General features: G+C 39.9%; 1 protein-coding gene across 1 annotated transcript in view; it reads right to left on the bottom strand.

The window, feature by feature from the left end:
• Nucleotides 1-22,500, bottom strand: part of LOC135114907 (receptor-type tyrosine-protein phosphatase F-like) — a 108,325-nt gene that overhangs the window by 16,178 nt on the left and 69,647 nt on the right. Inside the window, exon 3 of the mRNA XM_064031164.1 lies at nucleotides 9,378-9,431. Within this exon, the coding sequence (XP_063887234.1) occupies nucleotides 9,378-9,431 (54 nt within the window). The remainder of the gene's footprint in view (nucleotides 1-9,377; nucleotides 9,432-22,500) is intronic.

Consider the following 22,500-nt stretch of genomic DNA (forward strand, 5'->3'; position numbering starts at 1 on the left):
CTTTTTCATTGTCTGTGTTCTTCAGCGCCAATGAAATGTCGTAAAATATATATAGATTTTTATCTGAGGTGACAGGAAAAGACACATTCTCTCTCTCTCTCTCTCTCTCTCTCTCTCTCTCCTCTCTCCTCTTTCTCTCTCTCTCTCTCTCCTCTCTCTCTCTCTCTCTCTCTCTCTCTCTCTCTCTAAGTAGGGCATCACACCCATTTTTAGCACTTAATTTCATTTTTTTTCCTTTCAATCTGCTACACATTTTCCCACTTTAGTGCTTTATGTCCTCATATTTTCCTTGTTCATTACCGCAGTTTGTTTATTTTTCCAAGTTAAAGCATGCTATTTTCCTTTCCTCACTTTCCTTTAAGCATGATGTCATTCTCCGAGTACCTTCAGGGCACCTACTAATATTAGATTACATTCTCTACCTAATGTCCACTTGTTCACTACGGCTTATGTCTTTTCAATGTTTTCTTTTTTTCACTTCTTTCTGTTATTTTCTGGCTTTTTTTTTCTTTTTTGTGTGGTGCTATGACTGTCAATGTGTGTGTGTGTGTGTGTGTGTGTGTGTGTGTGTGTGTGTGTGTGTGTGTGTGTGTGTGTGTGTGTGTGTGTGTGTGTGTCAGCATATATATACATTTACTTGTCTATACGTTTGAAGCTTTTTTTTTTCATTCTTTTTTACTTTAAACTTTCTTTTTCATTCTCTCCGATTTTATGTTTGTGTTCTCTCTCTCTCTCTCTCTCTCTCTCTCTCTCTCTCTCTCTCTCTCTCTCTCTCTCTCTCTCTCTCTCTCTCTCTCTCTCAACACAATTCCAGTGATCCACACAACAATATACAAAATTTATAATATGCATTTTTAATTTCTAGTAAGGTAATTCATAGAGTAGCAGGAGAATTGTGTGTATTTTTGGCGACAGGAAAGTGTGTGTGTGTGTGTGTGTGTGTGTGTGTGTGTGTGTGTGTGTGTGTGTGTGTGTGTGTGTGTGTGTGTGTGTGTGTGTGTGTGTGTATGGGGGCGCCTCTGTCTGCAACTTGATTCACAGGAAGAATCATTTTTTTTATGTGTCTTTTTTGTTTTATAATGTTTTGCTTTCCTTTGTTTCTCTAGGTTTATATGTAAAATCTCTCTTTTTTATCCATTGCTCGTGTGTAAGTTACCAAACATGAACATACAAATATTTTCGTTATGCGAAATTCAGTCTGTCTGCCGCAAAGTTTCTGATATTTGTCTATTTGTAATGATTCTATATATGAATGTTTGTTTACTATTTCATTTGGCATATGCACCCATCAGTCAGTGTGTCTATGTGTCTTTGTCTGTCCTGCTTTCTGAATGTCTGATGTGTTGGCTGACTCTCTAATGTCATTTCCTTCTAACATAGTACATACCTTTATTTATCTTAGTTTGTTTACCATGATTTACAGTTGCATTTCTATATGTTCTGTCCATCAATATACAGCTAATTTCTCTCTTTATCTGATTCATCGCTTACACTTCCACTTTCTTCTTATTTGTTTATGTATATTGCTCTTCAACCATCCTGTGTTTCTTCACTTACCTACCCATTCGTCGATGTTTTATCTGTATATCTCTCCCTATCTAATACTTCCACCTTCTTATCAATCAACGGGAATTTATCAACATATTTTCCCACCTATGTACTATTACCCCTGTCTATCTGTCTATCTGTCTATTTATCTAATCTATTTTCTACTTACTGAACTGTCTATCTTCCCATCTATATATATTTATATCTACTTATATACCTATTCATTTATTCATGTATCTATCAATCTATCTATCCATCCATCTGTCCATCTATATATCAATCTATTTATCAGCCAGTCGATCTATTTAACCATTTACCCATCCAGCCATCTATCTGTAAATCTACCTGTTCAACCAGATACCTATTCATTAATCAATTCGTCAGACCAATAACACATTTCTCTATCTGCGCCTGAACATACTCACCGACCCATCTCCCCGCTCACCGCCACTGTACCGAGATAATGCACCCTCAATACACTCCTATACTCGGCGGCGGCTAGGCAACGCTATTTCGACATGTTCCACTAAGCATCCCTGCTTATAAGGGGAGACAAGGCCCTGCTAATGCTACGGGACTGGAGGAGGAGGGGGGAGGAAGAGGAGGGGCGTCTGTTGCAAGCATTATGTCGGCGAAAGGAAGGATGGAACGTAAGGGAGAGAGGATAAAGGATGGTGGAGCGAGGGAAGAGAAGAGAGGAATTCTTGAAAATGGGAGAAGTTGAGAGTGAAGTGTGGTGGTAGTGGTGGTAGTAGTAGTAGTAGTAGTATTAGAAGTGGTGGTGGTTGTGGTGGTATAGTTCGTAATTTTTCTGTTCCTCCTTCTTAGGGTGAATTGTAGATTTTTTTTCACTCTACTAAAAATTGTATTTTTTTTTTGTCTTTTGCACAAAATAGAAAAAAAATCAACATTTCCGAAAAGACGGTATTCAAAAGGAAGTAAGCTTCTTCACTTGTCTTATTCATTATGACGTAACATTCTGAGGTAATTTGTGCGTCCAAAGGCACAGACAAAGGGGTGTTTGAAGTGGATGCTTTTATTAATGCTGTTATTATCCTCCTCCTCCTCCTCCTCCTCCTCCTTTTTCTGCATAGGAATAATAATAGAATCTCACTTCATTCTTTCCAATCAAAACGCAGCCAGTTTTTCCCACACAGCGCGATGGTTTTCCCACGCCAGCACAAGCACGAGGGCGTGTCGGTTTGGCAGTCATACACTGCTCTAGCTTACTTTTACTAAAGGGTAGTTAATCTAAATTCATTCCAAAGCGATATGTAAAGACCTGAGGGAGTGTTTGTTTTGGTTATCCTATGTAATCACATGTTGTAATCCTCATTTTCTTCGTCCGCATTATCCTGTTATTGATCAACTTTGTGATTTTAAGTACTAGAGGTCAAAGTTGCAGGCGATAACCTGTGAATCCAGCCCTAAAGGGAAGGTACACAAACACAGTGACCGAAGCTGTGGCCTGATTGACTGCCGCCTCCCTGGAAAGCGCAACGCAAGGATTCTGCACCACCCCTCAACAACCAAACTGTGCCTTCACCTGCGCTACGCACACACCACACCACACAACTATCATGCAGTTACACTCTCCCTCACAAACAAAAGTAGACAGACCACAACTCTTTCCCTCACTATTCTCTGAGGTTCTATGTGGTTTTTCTATACCACGTGGTATCAATTCCTGTATCTTGTCAGCTTCTGCTGGAGAGATTGGTGGGGTGGAACCTTCTGTACTATCCTGTATCTCCCATTAATAATTAATGTAGAATAATTATCCAAACAGCCTCGTCAGTAACTCAAGGTTTGGTCTTCCGTTGCATTCCTTTGTATTCCTTTGTGTTCTTTCCTCCTCCTCCTCCTCCTCCTCCTCCTCCTCCTCCTCCTCTTCCTCCTTCTCCTCTTCCTCCTCCTCCTCCTGCCTGCTGCTGGATGTGATGGCTCATGAATAACATGTGAATATGTTCTTAAACCACTCAGTGAAATCATAATTCGAGCTGAGAAAGAGAGAGAGAGAGAGAGAGAGAGAGAGAGAGAGAGAGAGAGAGAGAGAGAGAGAGAGAGAGAGAGAGAGAGAGAGAGAGAGAGAGAGAGAGAGAGAGAGAGAGAGAGAGAGAGAGAGAGAGAGATTCATGGCAAAAAGTAAATTCTTTCATACAAATGCACCACATTTAGCGCCTCCAGCGTAAGACTGTATAATTATCAGGCAGGAAGCGCGGCAGTAAACACGTCAAGTCTATGGAGAAGGCAGGGCGTGTTTCACTTGCTGGTCTTGCCTCTCACTTTTTTAATATACGTTTTCTTTTTTTTCTTTTCTTTTTTTTCCTTGCATGGATTGACAAAGTGTGGAATAATAGTAAGAAAATACAAATTATACAAAAACTGAATTGGTGTCACTCCAGATAATAATCCTGCTCTTTACTACAACAACAAGGACAACAACAACAAAAACAACAACAACTACTACTACTACTACTACTACTACTACTACTACTACTACTACTAGTAGTAGTAGTAGTAGTAGTAGTAGTAGTAGTAGTAGTAGTAGTAGTAGTAGTACTACTACTACTACTACTACAAGTAGTAGTAGTAGTAGTAGTAGTAGTAATAGTAGTAGTAGTAGTAGTAGTAGTAGTAGTAGTAGTAGTAGTAGTAGTAGTAGTAGTAGTAGTAGTAGTAGTAGTAGTAGTAGTAGTACTACTACTACTACTACTACTATTGCTACTACTACTGTTATTAACATTCACCTATTAAGACTTAGGAAAGATTTGTCTTTCTCCAACCCTCTGTGCTTCTTAAAAACATGGAGCTGCATTTGGAAATAAAAATTCAAATAGCTGAACACAAAAATCATTTAGATGCAAAAGACATCGGACGGATCAACTTGAGTAAACTGGAGTAAACAATGCAATACATGTTTAATTTAGAGTCAGTATAAAATGGTATTCTTACATTTCCATATAGCCATTATTTATACTCACGCTCTCATATCTTCTTGGCGAATGGCAAACAGAGGAAGAAAAAAAAAATCTTTTCAGTTGCCGCTTCCATACATACAGACAAAAAAAAAAAAAAAAGATAAAAAATTAAAAGTCAATAAAAAATCTAAATATGTTTCTGGAAGTGCCTCAATACTCTTAAAACAACTAGTCACAGGAAGGGGAAAAAACAGAAACAGGCAGAGAATTCCAGAGTTTACCAATGAAAGGGATGAAAGAATGAAAATATTGCTTGACTCCTGGACTACTGAAAGGGAACTTAAAGACTTCTATCACGTCCCCTCTTAACCTACGTCTCTGTAAAGAATGTAAATTTAATGACTTCAATCTCGCCTCGTAAGGAATACTCCTCATCCCCTGTATCCTTTCTGTCATTCTCCTCTGTACTGATTCTAATACACCTATATCTTTCCTGTAATGTGGAGACCAGAATTGCACAACGTAGTCTAGATGAGGTCTGACCAGCGCCAAGAATATCATTAATATTACTTCCGGCCTTCTACTTTTAACACTCCTAAAAATTAATCCTAGTACCCTATTTATCCTGTTTCTAGCCTCTATGCATTGTTTTCCTAGACGGAGCTCACAGCTAACTATAACTCCTAAATCTTTCTCGTACCCTGTAACTACCAGAGATTGTTCGTTTAATGTGTACCTACTGTGTGGGTTTCCTCTACCTACGCTAAGTACTTTACATTTATTGATATTAAATTGCATTTGCCATATGTCCGTCCATTCATTCATCCTAAATCTGCCTGCAAGGCGAAGGCACCCGTTTCTGATCTCATTAATCTATCTTTGTGTCATCCGCAAATTTACTAACATCACTACTAATTCCACTAACCAAGGCATTGATATATATTAGAAATAACAATGTCCCTAATACTGATCCCTATGGCACCCCACTGATTACATGACATCACTCGGATTTCGAGCCGTTTATTACAACTCTTTCTCGCCTGTCGCTAAGCCATGACCCTATCCAGCCTAACACCTTCCCATCTATCCCGTGTGCCCTAACCTTTCTCAGTAGCCTTTCATGGGGTACCTTATCAAATGCTTTACTAAAGTCCAGATACAAGATATCATAACTATCACCATTATCTACTGCCTCGTACACTTTACTGTAAAAACTTAACAAGTTTGTCATGCAAGACTTCCCCTTCGTGAAGCCATGCTGTGATTAATTTATCAAGTTATGTTTGTCTAAATGTTCCCTAATGCTCCTCGCTCTTATTAACTCTAATATTTTACCTATAACTGAATTTAAGCTGACAGATCTATAGTTAGACGGTAAAGTTTTATCTCCTTTCTTAAAGATGGGTACTACATTAGCCTGCTTCCACATTACTGGTACCTCACCTGACTCAAGTGATTTCCTAAAGACAGAGACTAACAGCTCACTAATAACCTCTTTGCATTCCTTAAGTACTCTGGGATATATTTTATCTGGTCCTGGTGTTTTGAACTTTTTTTAGCCTATCTATCTCCTGTTCCACTATCTCTCTACTTATGGAAATATCTGTCAGCTTCTCATTCTCATCTGCTCTAAACATCTGTTCACTATCTGGCATATCCTGCATGTTTTCCTGGGTGAAGACAGATGAAAAATACTCATTCAGAATTTTACTAATCTCCTTCCCAGAACTAACCAGTTCCCCATCTGCTGCCTTTAATGGACCTATAGTATCCTTATTCTTCGTCCTCTATTCCTGATAAAATCCCTTGGGGTCCGTCTTCATATGGCTGGCTACACTTAATTCATAATTGCCCTTAGCTTTCCTCGTTAACTTCATGACTGTTCTAACTAATTCATTATATTGTGACCTTAAAACTTCTTCACCTGCCCTTAATGTCTTATATATACTTCTCTTCCACCCTATATAATGTTTTAATCTAGCAGTCATCCATTTAGGATAATTTTTCTGTGATCTTATTGCCCTATACGGGATATATGCTAACTGACCTGTATGAACTTCATCTACGAAATATTTATACAATTCATCTACATTTACTTCACCTAATTCCCTCATCTCGGCCCCTACCATCCTCTCTACTCGCTCATCTACTCGCCTCGACCTCACCTCTCTCATTTCAGCATGACCTGACATTCCACCATACTCACACCCATACACCCCTCCCTCTCTCCTCCGCCCCTTCGGAACACATCTTACCTCCTCTTGTCCTACACCCTCACACCTCACCTCACCTCTCACATCTTGCCTTATCTCTCTCAACTCCGTCCCGGACCTGACCTCACCCTGCATCCGTTGCCAGTCAACTCCTTGGAGGTACCTTTTTAATTCCTCAAATTCTGCTCTCCTAAAGTCAAGTATTTTACTAGTGTTTTTGCTTCTAAAAGTTTCTTCCCATTTTAAATTGTATCTAATTTCCCTATGGTCAATGTTACCTAGCTGTCCTTCAACCTCTACCTACGTGACTGCTTCCTCCCTGTTAGTAAGAATTAAATCTAGAATATTATTCCCCTTGTGGGTTCTACGACTACCTGTTTTTAAAAATTATCCTAAATTACCTTAAAAAATTCTGCTTCCTTCTTACCCACCATCAGACTCCAGTCGATATTCCTAAAATTAAAATCTCCTACCACACATACCTGACTGTACCTGCCTGCTCTATTTATTTCCTGCCACAGTGAGGTGTTAATTTCCTTTGTACTGGTCGGTGATCTGTACACTACTCCCACTACTGTACATTGCTGTACTACTACTGCTTTCCTATCTGTTTTAAATCTACTGTTAATACAACACTGTAATGTGTCCATAACGTATAACGCGACGCCTCCTCCTCTCCTGTTTTCCCTATCTTTATAGAACAATGTATAACCATCTATCTTGACCTCTGGATTAAATACTTTTCCTCACATATCTAACCAAGTTTCAGTTAAAGCAATGATATCAAATTTCTCTGCACACACTATTCTTCTAAGCAAGTCTATTTTATTCAAAATACTGCTACATTTTGTGTGGTAAATACTTAAGCTATTTCTCACCTTTCCTGAGCTAGCTACTTTTCTAGATTTAACTAATTTCTCCTATGTTTACTCCTCACAACACCTTCTTCACACAACCCTTTCCCGTATATGAAGTGAGTTATGGCAAATAATTGGCGCATTTTGTGCGCTCGAGCTCGATCTGTAGTGATGAGGCGATAGTTGTGCGAGTTGCGAGGCAGAAACCTTCGCCCACATGCCGATAAATCGAAATATGCAAAATACAGCAAAAAAAGGTGAGTCTGACGAAGAAATTAAATAAAATAACAAAGATACGCCTTCAAAAGTTACCAAGAAGTGTTTCCGAAAATGAAATCGAAACTTTTATATACGATGGACATCAAAAGGTGCTCCTGGCCAAATCATCGTTGTGCCCTCCAGGGCCAGGCGGGAGCGGTGGGGTGTACAGATGTGCGGTAACAAAAATAGAGCCCCCTCGCTCCGCTACGGGAATGATCCCTCCAAAGATATTAAATACGTTACTAAATGATTAAGAAAATCATAAATTATCTTTCATTCGCTGACAAGGAAAATAAAAACGTGAGGAAAACTAATATTTTCAGAAATCTACAACGACGAGCCTCTAAAAAAAGGGAGACAAATAGTGTGGGCCGGCTCTAGTCATCAAGGCCCACGTCACCTTGACTTTTCAAGGCGACAATCAACACACACAGAGACAAATAAGAACACTTCACAGAACTATACAAGCTTTCCTCTCTTTGATTTTACTTCAATAAAGCTGCAACAAAGGTTATGACGCTAAAAAGTTACCTTAGGTTAGGTCACAAATATCATGGTGGTAACGCTTCCCGGGAAATCAGAGTTAAAAATAATATCAATACCAATTGAACAAAGAAAATATAAATATCATTTCTCTATAGAAGGAGAGTTTTTTTTTTTTTTTTTTTACGTAGAAACCCAATTCACACTAAATGAAATGTGTTACAGTAATAGTTTCCAAGGACACTTTATCATAACGTGCAAAATAGTATTAATCTACATAACAGTAAAACACACAAAGGATAAATAGACATATAAACTAGAAGATCTGATATTTGTTACCTAAAAAAGACCTCAAGTGAATATTCCCATTATTGTGGAAAGTTTTTTGTAATTGCATCTTTCCTTTCTTCACTCATATATATACGTACATACAAAAAAAAAAAAAAAAAAAAAAAAAAAAAAAAATATATATATATATATATATATATATATATATATATATATATATATATATATATATATATATATATATATATATATATATATATATATATATATATATATATATATATATATATATATATATATATAAAACGAACGCAAAAATGACAGCTAATTGTTAGGTTTCAATTGAATCTCTAAGTAAATATTTATACCAAAAAGATGACACCATTATAGAAAATATATGATTTCGTATCCTTCTTTTCTCTATGCATACATTAAAATAAGCACACGAAGACTGGAATACAAAAATTATAGTTTTGAAAAAGATTCTCGGTTAATCCTCAAAGGACTTTTTTCCCTGCAATATGTTGCAATGAACATTATAGACTAAATTTACATTCTGTCTTCTTTCACATATATACCCTAGGAAGGCAGAAACATGGGAGACAAAAACAACGCATTGGAAAAAGGTTTAAACTAATCCTTCAATGGATAACACTACTGACACGATACCATGGAAGCACATCCTTTCTTTCCTTCACAGATTCGTGGGAAGCTGACAGGAGAAAGGCAGGCAACAGGTTTCCGTTGAAATGAAAAAAAAAAATTCCAAAATAGAGGGCACATGATGTAATGAAGCAGGTACTCACTTTCCTCCTGCATATGTTGGGAGTGTTCACCGCGGCACCACCTGCCATCCTTTCCTGAAAATATCAAAACATCCACATAAAAAAAGTGATGCAGCTTCACTATTCTAAAAAGAGCTAAAAATGAAGCATCATAAACAGAACCACCAGAAATCATTTACTGCATGAGTTAACAACATACACATGAACAAAAGAGGAAAGAATAAATACTGAACAAAAACACGAAATGTCATAAATAAAACGTGTCAAATTCCTCCAAGCAAGAACACATGGATACATGGAAAACAACACTGAAAACAGAACACACTTCAAACGCTGAGAATGTTAAATATGCACAACAGCTGCAACAAAATAAAACGAACAAACACCATTACATATATAACAAGATCAAATAAGAAAATAAAAAGAAGCAAAAATAATAAATGTAAAGCTTGCCAACATTCAGCGGTGTCTAGAATATGAAGGTGGTAGTTAAGTGAGACTGAAGAGGAGGAGCACAAGTCATGCTGCGATTGATGCATGAAGGCAATCAAGGGAGAGGGTCGCACAGAGGAGGCGGGACGCAAGGCGCCTTCAGGCCAGTCACTGCTGGTGTCCCTCGCCTCCCCTTCCTGCCTCGCTGCGAGGTCAAGGGGCCACTACCACCGCTGCCTCAACACTTACACTACCTTTGCGTCTCAACACTGAAATGCTTCAATGAATGGGAATGAACGGGAAAGTAATGGTCACTTAGAATTGCTTATAACAAGTACATGTTACTAAGTGTTTTAAATCAATCTGTCTGTCTGCGTCTGTCTGTTTATCTCTGCCTCACATGTTCACTATAATGCTCTGTAAGAATGAGCATCCCAATCTCTGTTGCTTTGTTGCAGCGCATCTATTTGTATTAATGTTGTGTGTGTGTGTGTGTGTGTGTGTGTGTGTGTGTGTGTGTGTGTGTGTGTGTGTGTGTGTGTGTGTGTGTGTGTGTGTGTGTGTGTGTGGTGTAACATTACGAGTGGAACAATATTTACGAGTATGGGTCAGTAGGTCTGTCTTCTGGTATATTTAGTAGTTTTAGGAAATCAATGACAACTACGTATTGTGCACGAAAAATGGCATACCGTAAATACGAGGCCATGAGAGAAAAATATAGTTAGGTCACTATGTTTGCATTTTCTTCGCTTACAGTAATTGTTATCACGAAAGAATATACGAGTAACGGAAGAGGCATACGTTTATATTGTGCAAACATTATGCTGTATTAATATCGCACTGACTAATTCAGATTAGATTTTTGGTTAAGTACTCACTACAGGGCACGATAAACTATTTATTAAAGTGCTTTACAAAAAAATTGTGAAAATATATTCATTGGAATGAAATATTCCAGTTTCTGCCGCTATTTAAAACTACTTTGTCCATGTCTGTGCCTGCCCGCACATCCATCTGTCCCTCTGTCTATTTGTCTGTCTGTCTGTCTGCTTCCTTGCCTTCTATTTTTGCCTGCCTGCCTGTCTGCCTGCTTCTTTGCCTGCCTATCCTCTTCAAGTTAGCCTGACTATTTCCCTGTCACCCTGTCTGTCTGCCTGCTTTCTTTCTTTCTTTTTTGTATGTCCATCCACCTCTTTCCCCGCCCGTTAGTCTGTCTGCCTCCCTGCTTGCTTGCTTGCTTGCTTGCTTGCTTGCTTGCTTGCTTGCCTCCCTGCCTGTCTGTTTGACCGTCTGCCTTCCTGCCTACCTGTCCCCCCCCCTCTCTCTCTCTCTCTCTCTCTCTCTCTCTCTCTCTCTCTCTCTCTCTCTCTCTCTCTCTCTCTCTCTCTCTCTCTCTCTCTCTCTCTCTCACTCTCTGATGATTACCTAAACAAGTCAAAACATTATTTAAACCACAACTACGAAATAACAAGGTACTTGAAGGCTTGTCTGTAAGTGGTATCAGTGTGAACAGGTTACATCAGGCTCCTATACAATCATGATTTACGCAGCACACCCTCCATAGTAGGTTGGCAGGCACTTCCCACACGTTAAGGAGTCCTTCTTCATTTCGCTCTCTAATTTAAACTTCTTTATACAAATGAAATTAAACTTCGGGATTTAAATGGTCACTTTCTTTCTTATCACATAAACAAAAATGTGCTGGACAAATATAACGAAAATATTTATATTAAAAAAAAAACAATAATAATATTCGAGCCACACTCCACAGTAACAAAAGCTTTCATAGATATAGGAAAATATTGCAAAGATCGCACTGAAATATTATTTATCGCCGTACAACTACCATACCTAATTCCCGGGAGCAGACTCATGCAGGATAGAAAAAGATGAAACACCAATAAATACTGGTAGAGAGTCATGAGAACATGCCAATTCATCAACAAACTCCCGAGAGAGAGAGAGAGAGAGAGAGAGAGAGAGAGAGAGAGAGAGAGAGAGAGAGAGAGAGAGAGAGAGAGAGAGAGAGAGAGAGAGAGAGAGAGAGAGAGAGAGAGAGAGAGAGAGAGAGAGAGAGAGAGAGAGAGAGAGAGAGAAAATGAAAAACAGGAATATAAGGGTGACGGAAGGCAGGCAGGCAGGCACTCAGGGAGGCAGGAAGGAAGGAAGGAAGGAAGGAAGGAAGGAAGGAAGGAAGGAAGGAAGGAAGGAAGGAAGGAAGGAAAGAAGGAAGGAAGGAAGGAAGGAAGGAAGGAAGGAAAAAGACAAAAACAAGTATCAATATAATAAACATAATAAATAATAATAAATAATAAACAAAAATAATGACAGGGAGATACATTACATTGCACGTGTATCTAAGAGTGAACATTACTCACGGCTCACCAGCACTCCCCGGCACACAGCTAATCCTGGCGCTAGTGAGGGTCTGAGGAGGAAAGACGCTTACTTTCCCTTGGCTTACAAACGAAAGCGTGCTCTACCGTACCTCCCATCAGGAAGCCACGCTAATTGGGTATTAAAAGATGGAGTGTGCTTTTCAGTATTTCTATATCAGGAACACCGCCACTAGAACAACTAATTGCTTACTGTCCAAGGCAGGTACAGAGAGAGAGAGAGAGAGAGAGAGAGAGAGAGAGAGAGAGAGAGAGAGAGAGAGAGAGAGAGAGAGAGAGAGAGAGAGAGAGAGAGAGAGAGAGAGAGAGAGAGAGAGAGAGAGAGAGAGATTTCCACGGCAAAGTAGAGATAACGAGGAGATAACGACTGCACTTTCTATAAATACCTAAACCTGCAATTCATTACGTGTATCAGAATGTCTTCTTGCAAAGGAAACTACTCCCAGCCTCCCACTCTCTCCTGTTCTGGCACCTGATCCCCGCTGACGCCAGGCATGTTGTGCGTTACCCAACTAATTATTAGCAGTGCTCTCTCTCTCTCTCTCTCTCTCTCTCTCTCTCTCTCTCTCTCTCTCTCTCTCTCTCTCTCTCTCTCTCTCTTATATATGATCTCCCATGAAGGCACTGAAAGCTCACACACTGCCCAGGTATCCATATCCACGTGTGATCGTGACATGTCAGTACTCGAGGTATTCACTAAATCTTGGGGAGTCTGAAAGTAGATGACACTGGAGCTCTGACCAGGAATCTTGGATATCGTCTTTGAGTGAGTGATGCAGCTGGCAACAGGATGATGAGATAAAATCATTAAGTCTATAAACTATAGGCTTGAGCATTCTGCAATACCGTTGAATATATATATATATATATATATATATATATATATATATATATATATATATATATATATATATATATATATATATATATATATATATATATATATATATATATATATATATATATATATATATATATATATATATATATAATTACAATAAATGGGCTTGTAAATACAAAAAAATTAAACATTTGCAATACCCAGATTCGTGGGTGTTGTGCACGTTTTAATGTATGTAATATGTAATATTTATATTAGCAGAAAAATTTCCATTTTCCTATGATAAAAAAAAAAACGCATGCACACAAAACTGTAACAGAAAAATAGTACGAAATAAGCTCTAAATTTCAAGACTATTCTTGGATAACATTGTTTTGAAGTTATGTATTACCGCCATACACTATAAAGGAAATGAATATAAGTTGAAATAAAGTAAATGATCTTAATTGTAATTGCAAACTCGTGAAACGCGTTGCTATACAACATTTATATATCACAAAGTTATCAACTACTAGTACCTATATATATATATATATATATATATATATATATATATATATATATATATATATATATATATATATATATATATATATATATATATATATATATATATATATATATATATATATATATATATATATATATATATATATATATATATATATATATATATATATATATATATATATATATATATATATATATATATATATATATATATATATATATATATATATATATATATATATATATATATATATATATATAGTCTTTTTACTCTGACAGGCGATGCTACTGTTACGACGACGACGATGAGAACGAGGACGACGACGATTAGAGGCACAGCACGAACGACGGCAAAAACAGCAGTGGTGACTTTTGTAAAGTTTAGCAGCAGCAGCAGCAGCAGCAGCAGCAGCAGCAGCAGCAGCAGCAGCAGCAGCCGCAGCAGCACCAGCAGCAGCACCAACAGTAGCAGCGGCAGCAGCAACAGCAGCAGCAGCAGCAGTAACAGCAGCAGCAACAACAACATTAGCAACAACAACAACGGCAGCGGCAGCGGCAGCAGCAGCAGCATCAGCATCAGCAGCAGTAGTAGTAGTAGTAGTAGTAGTAGTAGTAGTAGTAGTAGCAGCAGCAGCAGCAGCAGCAGAAACAGTTGTTCTGGTAGTTATTGTTGAAGGAAGTAAAAGCAGCAATACCAACAAGAGCAGCAAGATCAGCGAGAGCAACAGCAGCAGCAGCACCAGCTTCAGCAGCACCAGCAGCAGCAGAAGCAGACACAGCAGAATATTAAGTGTAATAATCTCCAACAGATAAAACACGCGGTGAGAAGTAACACGAGGCATCCTGGACAAACACCTGTCCACCTCGGCCCTGCAGGAGCACCTCACCGGCCAGTGTTCTTTCAGTGTTAATTCACATCTCAGTCCTTTATGTATTGTTGTGGCGGCGAGGCAATACGCCTTGAGGAACGCCACGCGCCAGACATTCCTTCCCGGGCTGGTTTTCAACCTACGTCTGTCTTCACTTGTTAAATATAAATGTGTAGCAAGAAAGACAATTACCGTCTTTCCTTCAGTATTTAAAACTACTAATGTCTTTATACATTTGCCATCTTTTAATCCATGCTTCCATTTTTGGCATTATTTTGGTTTCCTGCTGTAGTTTGTACGTTCATTATAAGAGTGAAATATACTCTCAAGTGTGAAAAACTGCGATATCTCTAAACACAGCCCATCACAGGTCAAACTTAGCCTGGTGCCACAGAAAGTTTGATAAAACTAGCAAATAATAATTTTTCTTTACTATTCAATGTTTTCTGGAAACAAAGGCAATTCCTGGAGTATGAGGAATCCCTGTTCTCTTTCTTCGTCCCGGTGGAGGAAACACAAAGACGCTCACTCTCATTCTAGATTTACACCTTCACCACCACCACCACCACCATAAATAAAATAAAAAAATACACATAAATCTCTTGAACACGTGATGCCAGACCTTTAGAAGATTAGATATATTTCTGGATAGTTGGTATGAGTGGACACAGGTTTGCAAGTCTTATACAAGAACTGCCGCCTTTGGACGGAGTAATAAGACAGTCTTGTGCGGAAGAAAAAAGGAGGAATAGGAGGAAGAATACAGCAACATTCTCGCATGCATAGTTCAAGTTGAAGTGTGGATGTCTGAAGCAGCAGCCTTGCCTGGCACTTTCACAATCAGTCCCCTGTTAGCGTACTTTCCTTTCATGAACCCCTGGAACTTTTTTCCCTCTCATCTCAAGGCGTCGCTAAACACAGCCCATCACAGGTCGAACTTAGCCTGGTGCCATAGAAAGTTTGACCAGTCGTAGTTTACATATATATGTTTCTTCCTCTGATGGCGGTGACGCTGCTGTTTCTTCCTCCGATAACAGTGGTGGTAATTCTTTTTCTTGCTTCTTTTTCTTGTTTTCTTCCTCTGATGGCGGTAATGCTGCTGCTGCTGCTTCTTCTTCCTCTGATGGCGTTGCTTTCTGTTCTTGTTCTTCTAAGACAGTTTGGTGGTCTGAATTGGTTGGTGATAGGGTATTCAGAGTGGGGATAGTAGGAGTACTGCACACTCACCTCCCTTGCTCCCCAGTCATAATTCAAGTCAGGTTGGTGGAAGACTGGGAAGGGTAGGGAGGTGCTGCACACTCACCTCCCATGCTCCCCAGGTTACATTTGTAACATCAGTCAGGTTGGTTGTTTTTGGAGTTGCCGGGATCAGTCAGTCAGGCCCAGTAAGTCAAGGGTAGTGCTACGCACTCACCTTGCCAAGATCAGAGGGGTGGTGATGGTGGTCTGTACATTTGGAGTTGGTAGGATGAGTCACATTGGTGGTCAAAGTCAAACTGGGAGACTGGGAAGTGTAGGGAGGTGCTGCACACTCACCTCCCGTGCTTCCCAGGGGCGGTCAGGATGGTGTGTCTTTGGAGTTGCCAGGATGAGTCACGGGAAGTGCTACGCACTCACCTTGCCAGGATCAGTTGCCAGGGTGGGGAGTACTGGTGGTGGTCGGTACAGTTAGAGTTCCTAGGATGAGTCAGATTGGGGATCAAAGTCAAACTAGAAGGATGGGAAGGGTAGGGAGGTGCTGCACACTCACCTCCCGTGCTTCCCAGGTGGGGTGGTGGTCTTTGGAGTTGTCAGGGTCAGTCAGGTTGGTATTGTTTTATTTTTATTATTTATTATTGATTGCCAGACTCAGTCTTTTTATTGAGGGGGAAGTAGGAGTTTTATTGTTTTTACTTTATTTATTTTTGTTTTTATTTATTTTTTTATTTTTCATTTATTTTGGTAAGGGTAGGGAAGGGTAGGGAGGTGCTGCACACTCACCTCCCATGCTCCCCAGGTTACATTTGTAACATTTGTCAGATTGGTTGTTTTTGGAGTTGCCGGGGTCAGTCAGTCAGGCCCACTCAGTCAAGGGAAGTGCTACGCACTCACCTTGCCAAGATCAGAGGGGTGGTGGTGGTGGTCTGTACATTTGGAGTTGGTAGGATGAGTCACATTGGTGGTCAAAGCCAAACTGGGAGACTGGGAAGGGTAGGGAGGTGCTGCACACTCACCTCCCATGCTCCCCAGAGTCAGTCAGTTTGGTGGTCTGTTGCCAGATTACAGTAAGATTTGTAGGTCAGTCAGGTTGGTTGTTTTTATGGTTGCCAGGGTCAGTAAGGCAGGTGGTAGGGAAGTGCTACGCACTCACCTAGCCAGGACAGGGTAGGATGTAGGGATGTATGGATCAGGGTCAGAGTGGGACACAGAGTAGGAGGTACTGTTGGTCTGTACATTTGGAGTTGTTCTTTGAAGTTGCCAGGATGAGTCAGGTCAAACTGGGAGACTGGGAAGTGTAGGGAGGTGCTGCACACTCACCTCCCATGCTCCCCAGGGCCAGTCAGTTAGGTGATTACATATCTGTAAGTCAGTCAGGTTGGTTGTTTTTGGAGTTGCCAGGGTCAGTCAGTCAGGGTCAGTCCAGGGAAGTGCTACGCACTCACCTTGCCGAGATCAGAAGGGTGGTGGTGGTGGTGGTCTGTACAGTTGGAGCCGCTCTTTGGAGTTGGTAGGATGAGTCAGATTGGTGGTCAAAGTCAAACTGGGAGACTGGGAAGGGTAGGGAGGTGCTGCACACTCACCTCCCGTGCTTCCCAGGTGGGTGGTGGTCTTTGGGGTTGTCAGGGTCAGTCAGTTGGTATTGTTTTATTTTTATTATTTATTGTTGATTGCCAGACTCAGTCAGTTTTATTGAGGGGGGAGTAGGAGTTTTATTGTTTTTGTTTTATTTACTTATTTTTTCATTTATCTTTTTTTATTACTTTTATTATTTTTTATACCTATATATATTTCATTCTTTTTGGTCTGGCAGTCCGTAGACTTGGGGAGAGAAGGGAAGTGCTGTGCACTCACCTCCCTTGGTCTCCCGAGGTCCGAGGTGTAAGGAGGTTTTTTATTTATTTTTATTTATTTATCTTTATTTATTTATTTTTTTTTTTTTATTTTAGGTTAGGAGACAAGGGAAGTGCTATGCACTCACCTTAATTCTTTATTTTTTCTTTTCTATCTTTTGCCGGAGACAAGGGAAGTGCTATGCACTTCCTTTGCCAGGGTTAGGTAGGGGAGAGAAGGGAAGCGCTGTGCACTCACCTCCCTTGCTCTCCCGGGGGCCGGTAAGGCGGTGCCTTCCTCCCCTGGGGAGGGGTAGGGAGGTGCTGCGCACTCACCTCCCCTCCTCCCCGTGGGCAGTTCCATCACACATGGTGATGGAGGGATGCTCTTTCAAGGTTTTTGTGAGTTCCGAGAGGGGGGTTCGAACCTACGCGCCCCTCACTTCCCTCACGCCAAACTCAAAGTGCATCACTCTACCCACTGGGCCACGAGGGCCCTTTTTCTTTTTTTTAAAGTTGGTCTATTTCCCCATCTTCCCCATCTTTTTTGTAAAGTTGCTCTATTTAACCACCTTATGTTCACGCCAGTACGTATTAAAGAATTATGATGTGAATTATTTTCATGACGTTATTTATTTATTGTATTTTGTATGGGATATGACCGCTGGCATCCCACACACACTGGGTTCCCAAGACTGTCACTACGCCATGAAACCCCAACGGTAAACAAGATATATTTGAACACATCATTTCCCTTCCTGTGTTCATGCAGCACCAAAAGTTCAATAAGAAAAACTGCTGCTCATTCTAATGTGAACGTTCATCCCACAGTGATAATTAGATAACTGTTGACTTGTGGGAGTATGTCGTGGAGTACAAATAGCAGTAGGTAAGATCAGAGAACTTTACAGAGGCAGGAATTCCTTGGTTATGGAGCAGCCTTCTGGAACCCTCCCCTGTGCTGCACCACCACCACCACCACCGACAACAACAACAATAACAACACACCATTACACCTGTCCATCCTGTAGCACGAGAATGACTCAGCCCAGAGAACCACGGATTGCTTTATTCGTAATTCACGTCCACTCTCAACATAGACATCAATCAAATTATGTCACTGAAAAAAGTTGGTGAAGCACTCACTTCTTCACACAGGCTTTACTACCTATCAGCAGGATGAAAGCTTCCGACTGGGAGGAAGGGCGGCGTCGAGAAGGATTAAGAGAGAGAGGGAAGGGGGGACCAGCGGAGGCTGGAAGTGTGTTTATGCTTCATAGGTATAAAAAAGAAAACTGCATGAAAAAGAAGAAAGACCTGTGCCCCTCCCACCCCTGCTCCCCGCTTGAGGCGAAACGTAGTGAAGTGGTACTGTTGTTGTTGTTGTTGTTATTATTATTATTATTATTATTATTATTATTATTATTATTATTATTATTATTATTATTATTATATATTATTAATTATTATTATTAGTATTATTATTATCATTAAAATTATTATTATTACCGTCATCATCGTCATCGGCACCATCATTGTAGTGTAGCTGGTTTGTGTCCTTTTATTTCCGCGTCGTATCTTGTAAGCTGTAAGTTTTAATAGTTCAGTATTTGTAACGATGGAGACCTTGTTTTTTTATTCTTTATGTTCTGCACGGTGTCATTGGCATTTACATCTATATTTCCTACTGTTTTTTTTTCTGTTACTTATGTACTGAATCTATTTGTTTTGTAGAATTTATTTATTACCATACAACTTGATTTTCGCTCAAGTTAACATTTATGTAGATTTACTTATTTGTGTTGTGTAGGATACTTTCTTCTTAAGTGTGTTGAGGTTTGTGTTTTTCTTCTTTTATGTTCACTAGGTAACGGTGCACACAGGAATTATAAATGTTACTAATAATGATAATACTGATTATGGATGACAAACTAAACTGATGAATAAACATCGAAAAATTCATTTTAATAAAGCACATTTTGCATAGTGCTTTATAAGAAGCGCTGCGCACATGGACTTTAGAGATGCGATGTACCTTAAACTTAAAATGAAGCCCTAAGGCAGAGTGAGTGGTGGGTGGAACTGATGGCAGTACACTCAGGGTTCCCAGATTACTGAAGCAGAAAAAGGCCAAAGCCAACAAAAAAATAAGACAAAACGGCCAAACGCACTACAAAAAGACCCAAAAACAGGCAGTAAAAAAACCCAAAGTTTATATTATTCCACTTCAGAATTTACCAAATATTACACGATGTGTACTGAGCACTGGGCTATAGCGGACTACTGGAGTGGCGATCTGTGTATACAAGTGCCGCGTACTTCGTCAGTCCTTCGCCTGGGCCAAAAACCGGAAACGAATTCAAAGAATTCAATTCCAGTGTGAGAATACCGACAGTGGAAGAGAGTTACTTGTAACGGTATGTGCTAGGCAACTAGGCCTAAGGCCATACAGCTCCCGACGCCTCATCTGAAACCTGACCCCAATGCAATGTACACTAACTGAGATTGGTGGGTTCAGGAGTGAATGCAAAAATACTAACAACACATTATGAAAACGTTCTTGGCACAAAGAAGTGGCCGTGTTCATGACGTGTACCATATACCTACGTCCCTACTTCATAACCATGGGGAAGGACTTTCGCTCTGCAGGCATTATGTTATTGTAGCAGCAATGTCATAACAAGCTAATCGTTATTATTCCACACACTTGACCTTTGCTGAATATCATTTAAGTATTTTTTTCCTCATATAAAATTAATCAATGAGTGCACGCGGGCCACACTATATCAACTGGCGCGCGGGCCTACAGTTCAATGACACTGCTCTAGACATTTTTCTTTCCCACTCGACATAAATATAAACAACCAGAACGATCGCTTTTGGGGGATGGAAAACGAGTTTACCAATGACTCATAATAACAAAATATACGGTACTACCATAGACAGCACACTATCAACGTACTCCTGGCTTGTTCATGAACACAGGTAGCTGTTGATCGGAAGCCTTAAATTACATCAGCCGCTTGAAAAAAAAAAAAAAAAAAAAACACGCCAGAGTTCAGCCGTGGACTCGCGCGTCATCAGCATCATCACCCAGTTGATTTGTCCAATTTTCCCTTATTGTTATTCAATAGCAATAAGGGAAAATGGGAAAAACTGAAAGCATAACCATGGTAACAAAAGGAAAATAAAGGAAAACATACGTGCACTCGACAACTTGAAAAAAAAAGTTTTGTCTTAGGTGGCGGTGAACAAACTTACCATATTAAATAAACTTGTTATGGCCAAATGGAGCATATATAAGCAACATATTAAAAAAAAAAAAATAATAATAATAATGTAATTCATGGCAAACTAGATATCCTTAGACCAAATGCATGAAAAAAGCCAAACATTGTGTTTTGGCCTAAAAAAGGCGAATCTGCCAGTCCTGATCTCCGACAACGTGACGTCATGCGCGGAAAATTGAAAAAAAAAAAGTGTAACAAAAGTGGGCTTGCTGGGTTCTCTATACTGTGCCTGGCGCTTTCAAGAGAGGCATCAGTCAATCAGGCTCCGGCTACCATGCGACTCCTATAAGAGTGCACTTCTCGTAAAGGAGCGCCGCAGTCCTGCAGCAGTTACCCCTGGTACCTCAAATCCCTATGACAGTCACTGATTGGGTCCTTGAGTTTTCAATGCCCCTCACAGCTAATTGTTCATCATGTGATGAGAGGAGGACGAGGAGGAGGAGGAGGAGGAGGAGGAGGAGGAGGAGGAGGAGGAGGAGGAGGAGGAGGAGGAGGAGGAGGAGGAGGAGGAGGAGGAGGAGGAGGAGGAGGAGGAGGAGGAGGAGGAGGAGGAGGAGGAGGAGGAGGAGGAGGAGGAGGAGGAGGAGGAGGAGGAGGAGGAGGAGAATAAAAACAAAGCCCAAACAGCAAAAGTTCCTGAGGTCTTTACTGGGCTGTTTGGGTAACTACTCTACGCTAACTAGTGGAAAGGACAAACAGGATAGCACAGAAAGAGGAACCAAACGAATACAAAAGAAGTCCAAACAGTAACAGACCAAGAGGTCCTTGTAAGTCTGTTTGGGTAACTATTCTACTCTATTAGTGGTAGAGAAAGGATAGCACAGAAGAAGGGTCCTTCCATCCCCCACCCCCAATCCCTCCAGGCAAGGGTCACATGAAAAATGGTACCATGTTGTAGAGAAAAAACAACATGGAGTGTGAGAGGAAACTAAAGAAAGACAGGAGGACTACTTCGACCACATACAATCTACATGCCAGCACGGACAGTACGGAGTGAACGTGTTCGTTATTCAGACATGAACAATGACAACCGGGAATTAGTGTCTACATACTTGTCAAGACAGGTTTTCAATGAGTGAACAGTACCTGAGTTAACGACGCTTGATGGAACACAATTCAACATATTTATGACACGATTGAAGTAAAATGTTTGGCTTCATTTGTTTGAAATCGCTTACCTATTATTTGCTATTGTTTCTTGTAATATTAGACATGTTGAATCTTAGGAAGAATTCCGGTCTGATATTTGTGAAAGCCTTAAAAGTTTAGTAAAGCAATATCAGATCCCCTCTTAGCCTGCGTTTGGAGAGGGAGAATAGATCTCGTTCTTTAAGGCGTTCCTTGTAGGGTTTATTGCGAAGCCTTCGAGTAATTTTCGTTACTCTATTTCGTATTGTTTTTTTCCTAATCTCTCAATATTCCTTTTATAACAGGATGACAAAAACTTTACATTGTATTCAAAATGAGGACGTACAAGTGAGTTGTACAAGGTGAGATTTTTTTTTTCAGATTGGAAGGTGAAAACTATTAATTTATTGGCAATTTCAATGACTTCGGTGCATTGTTTGCTTGGTTCAAGATCTGTTGTCACTAAAGCTCCCAGATCTTTCTCAGGATCCAAACTTTTGATGGGGGATTACTTTTTATAATTTTCCTGCCGATTGCTATTTCCAATATTTGATACGTGGCATTTATCAAAATTAAAGTTATAAGCCACGTTTCACACCATTCAATGAGAGTGTATGCATCATTTTGCAAAATTTGACGCTGGTTTGGT

This window comes from Scylla paramamosain, chromosome 28 (genome assembly GCF_035594125.1).
Source record: "Scylla paramamosain isolate STU-SP2022 chromosome 28, ASM3559412v1, whole genome shotgun sequence".
Lineage (NCBI taxonomy): Eukaryota > Metazoa > Arthropoda > Malacostraca > Decapoda > Portunidae > Scylla > Scylla paramamosain.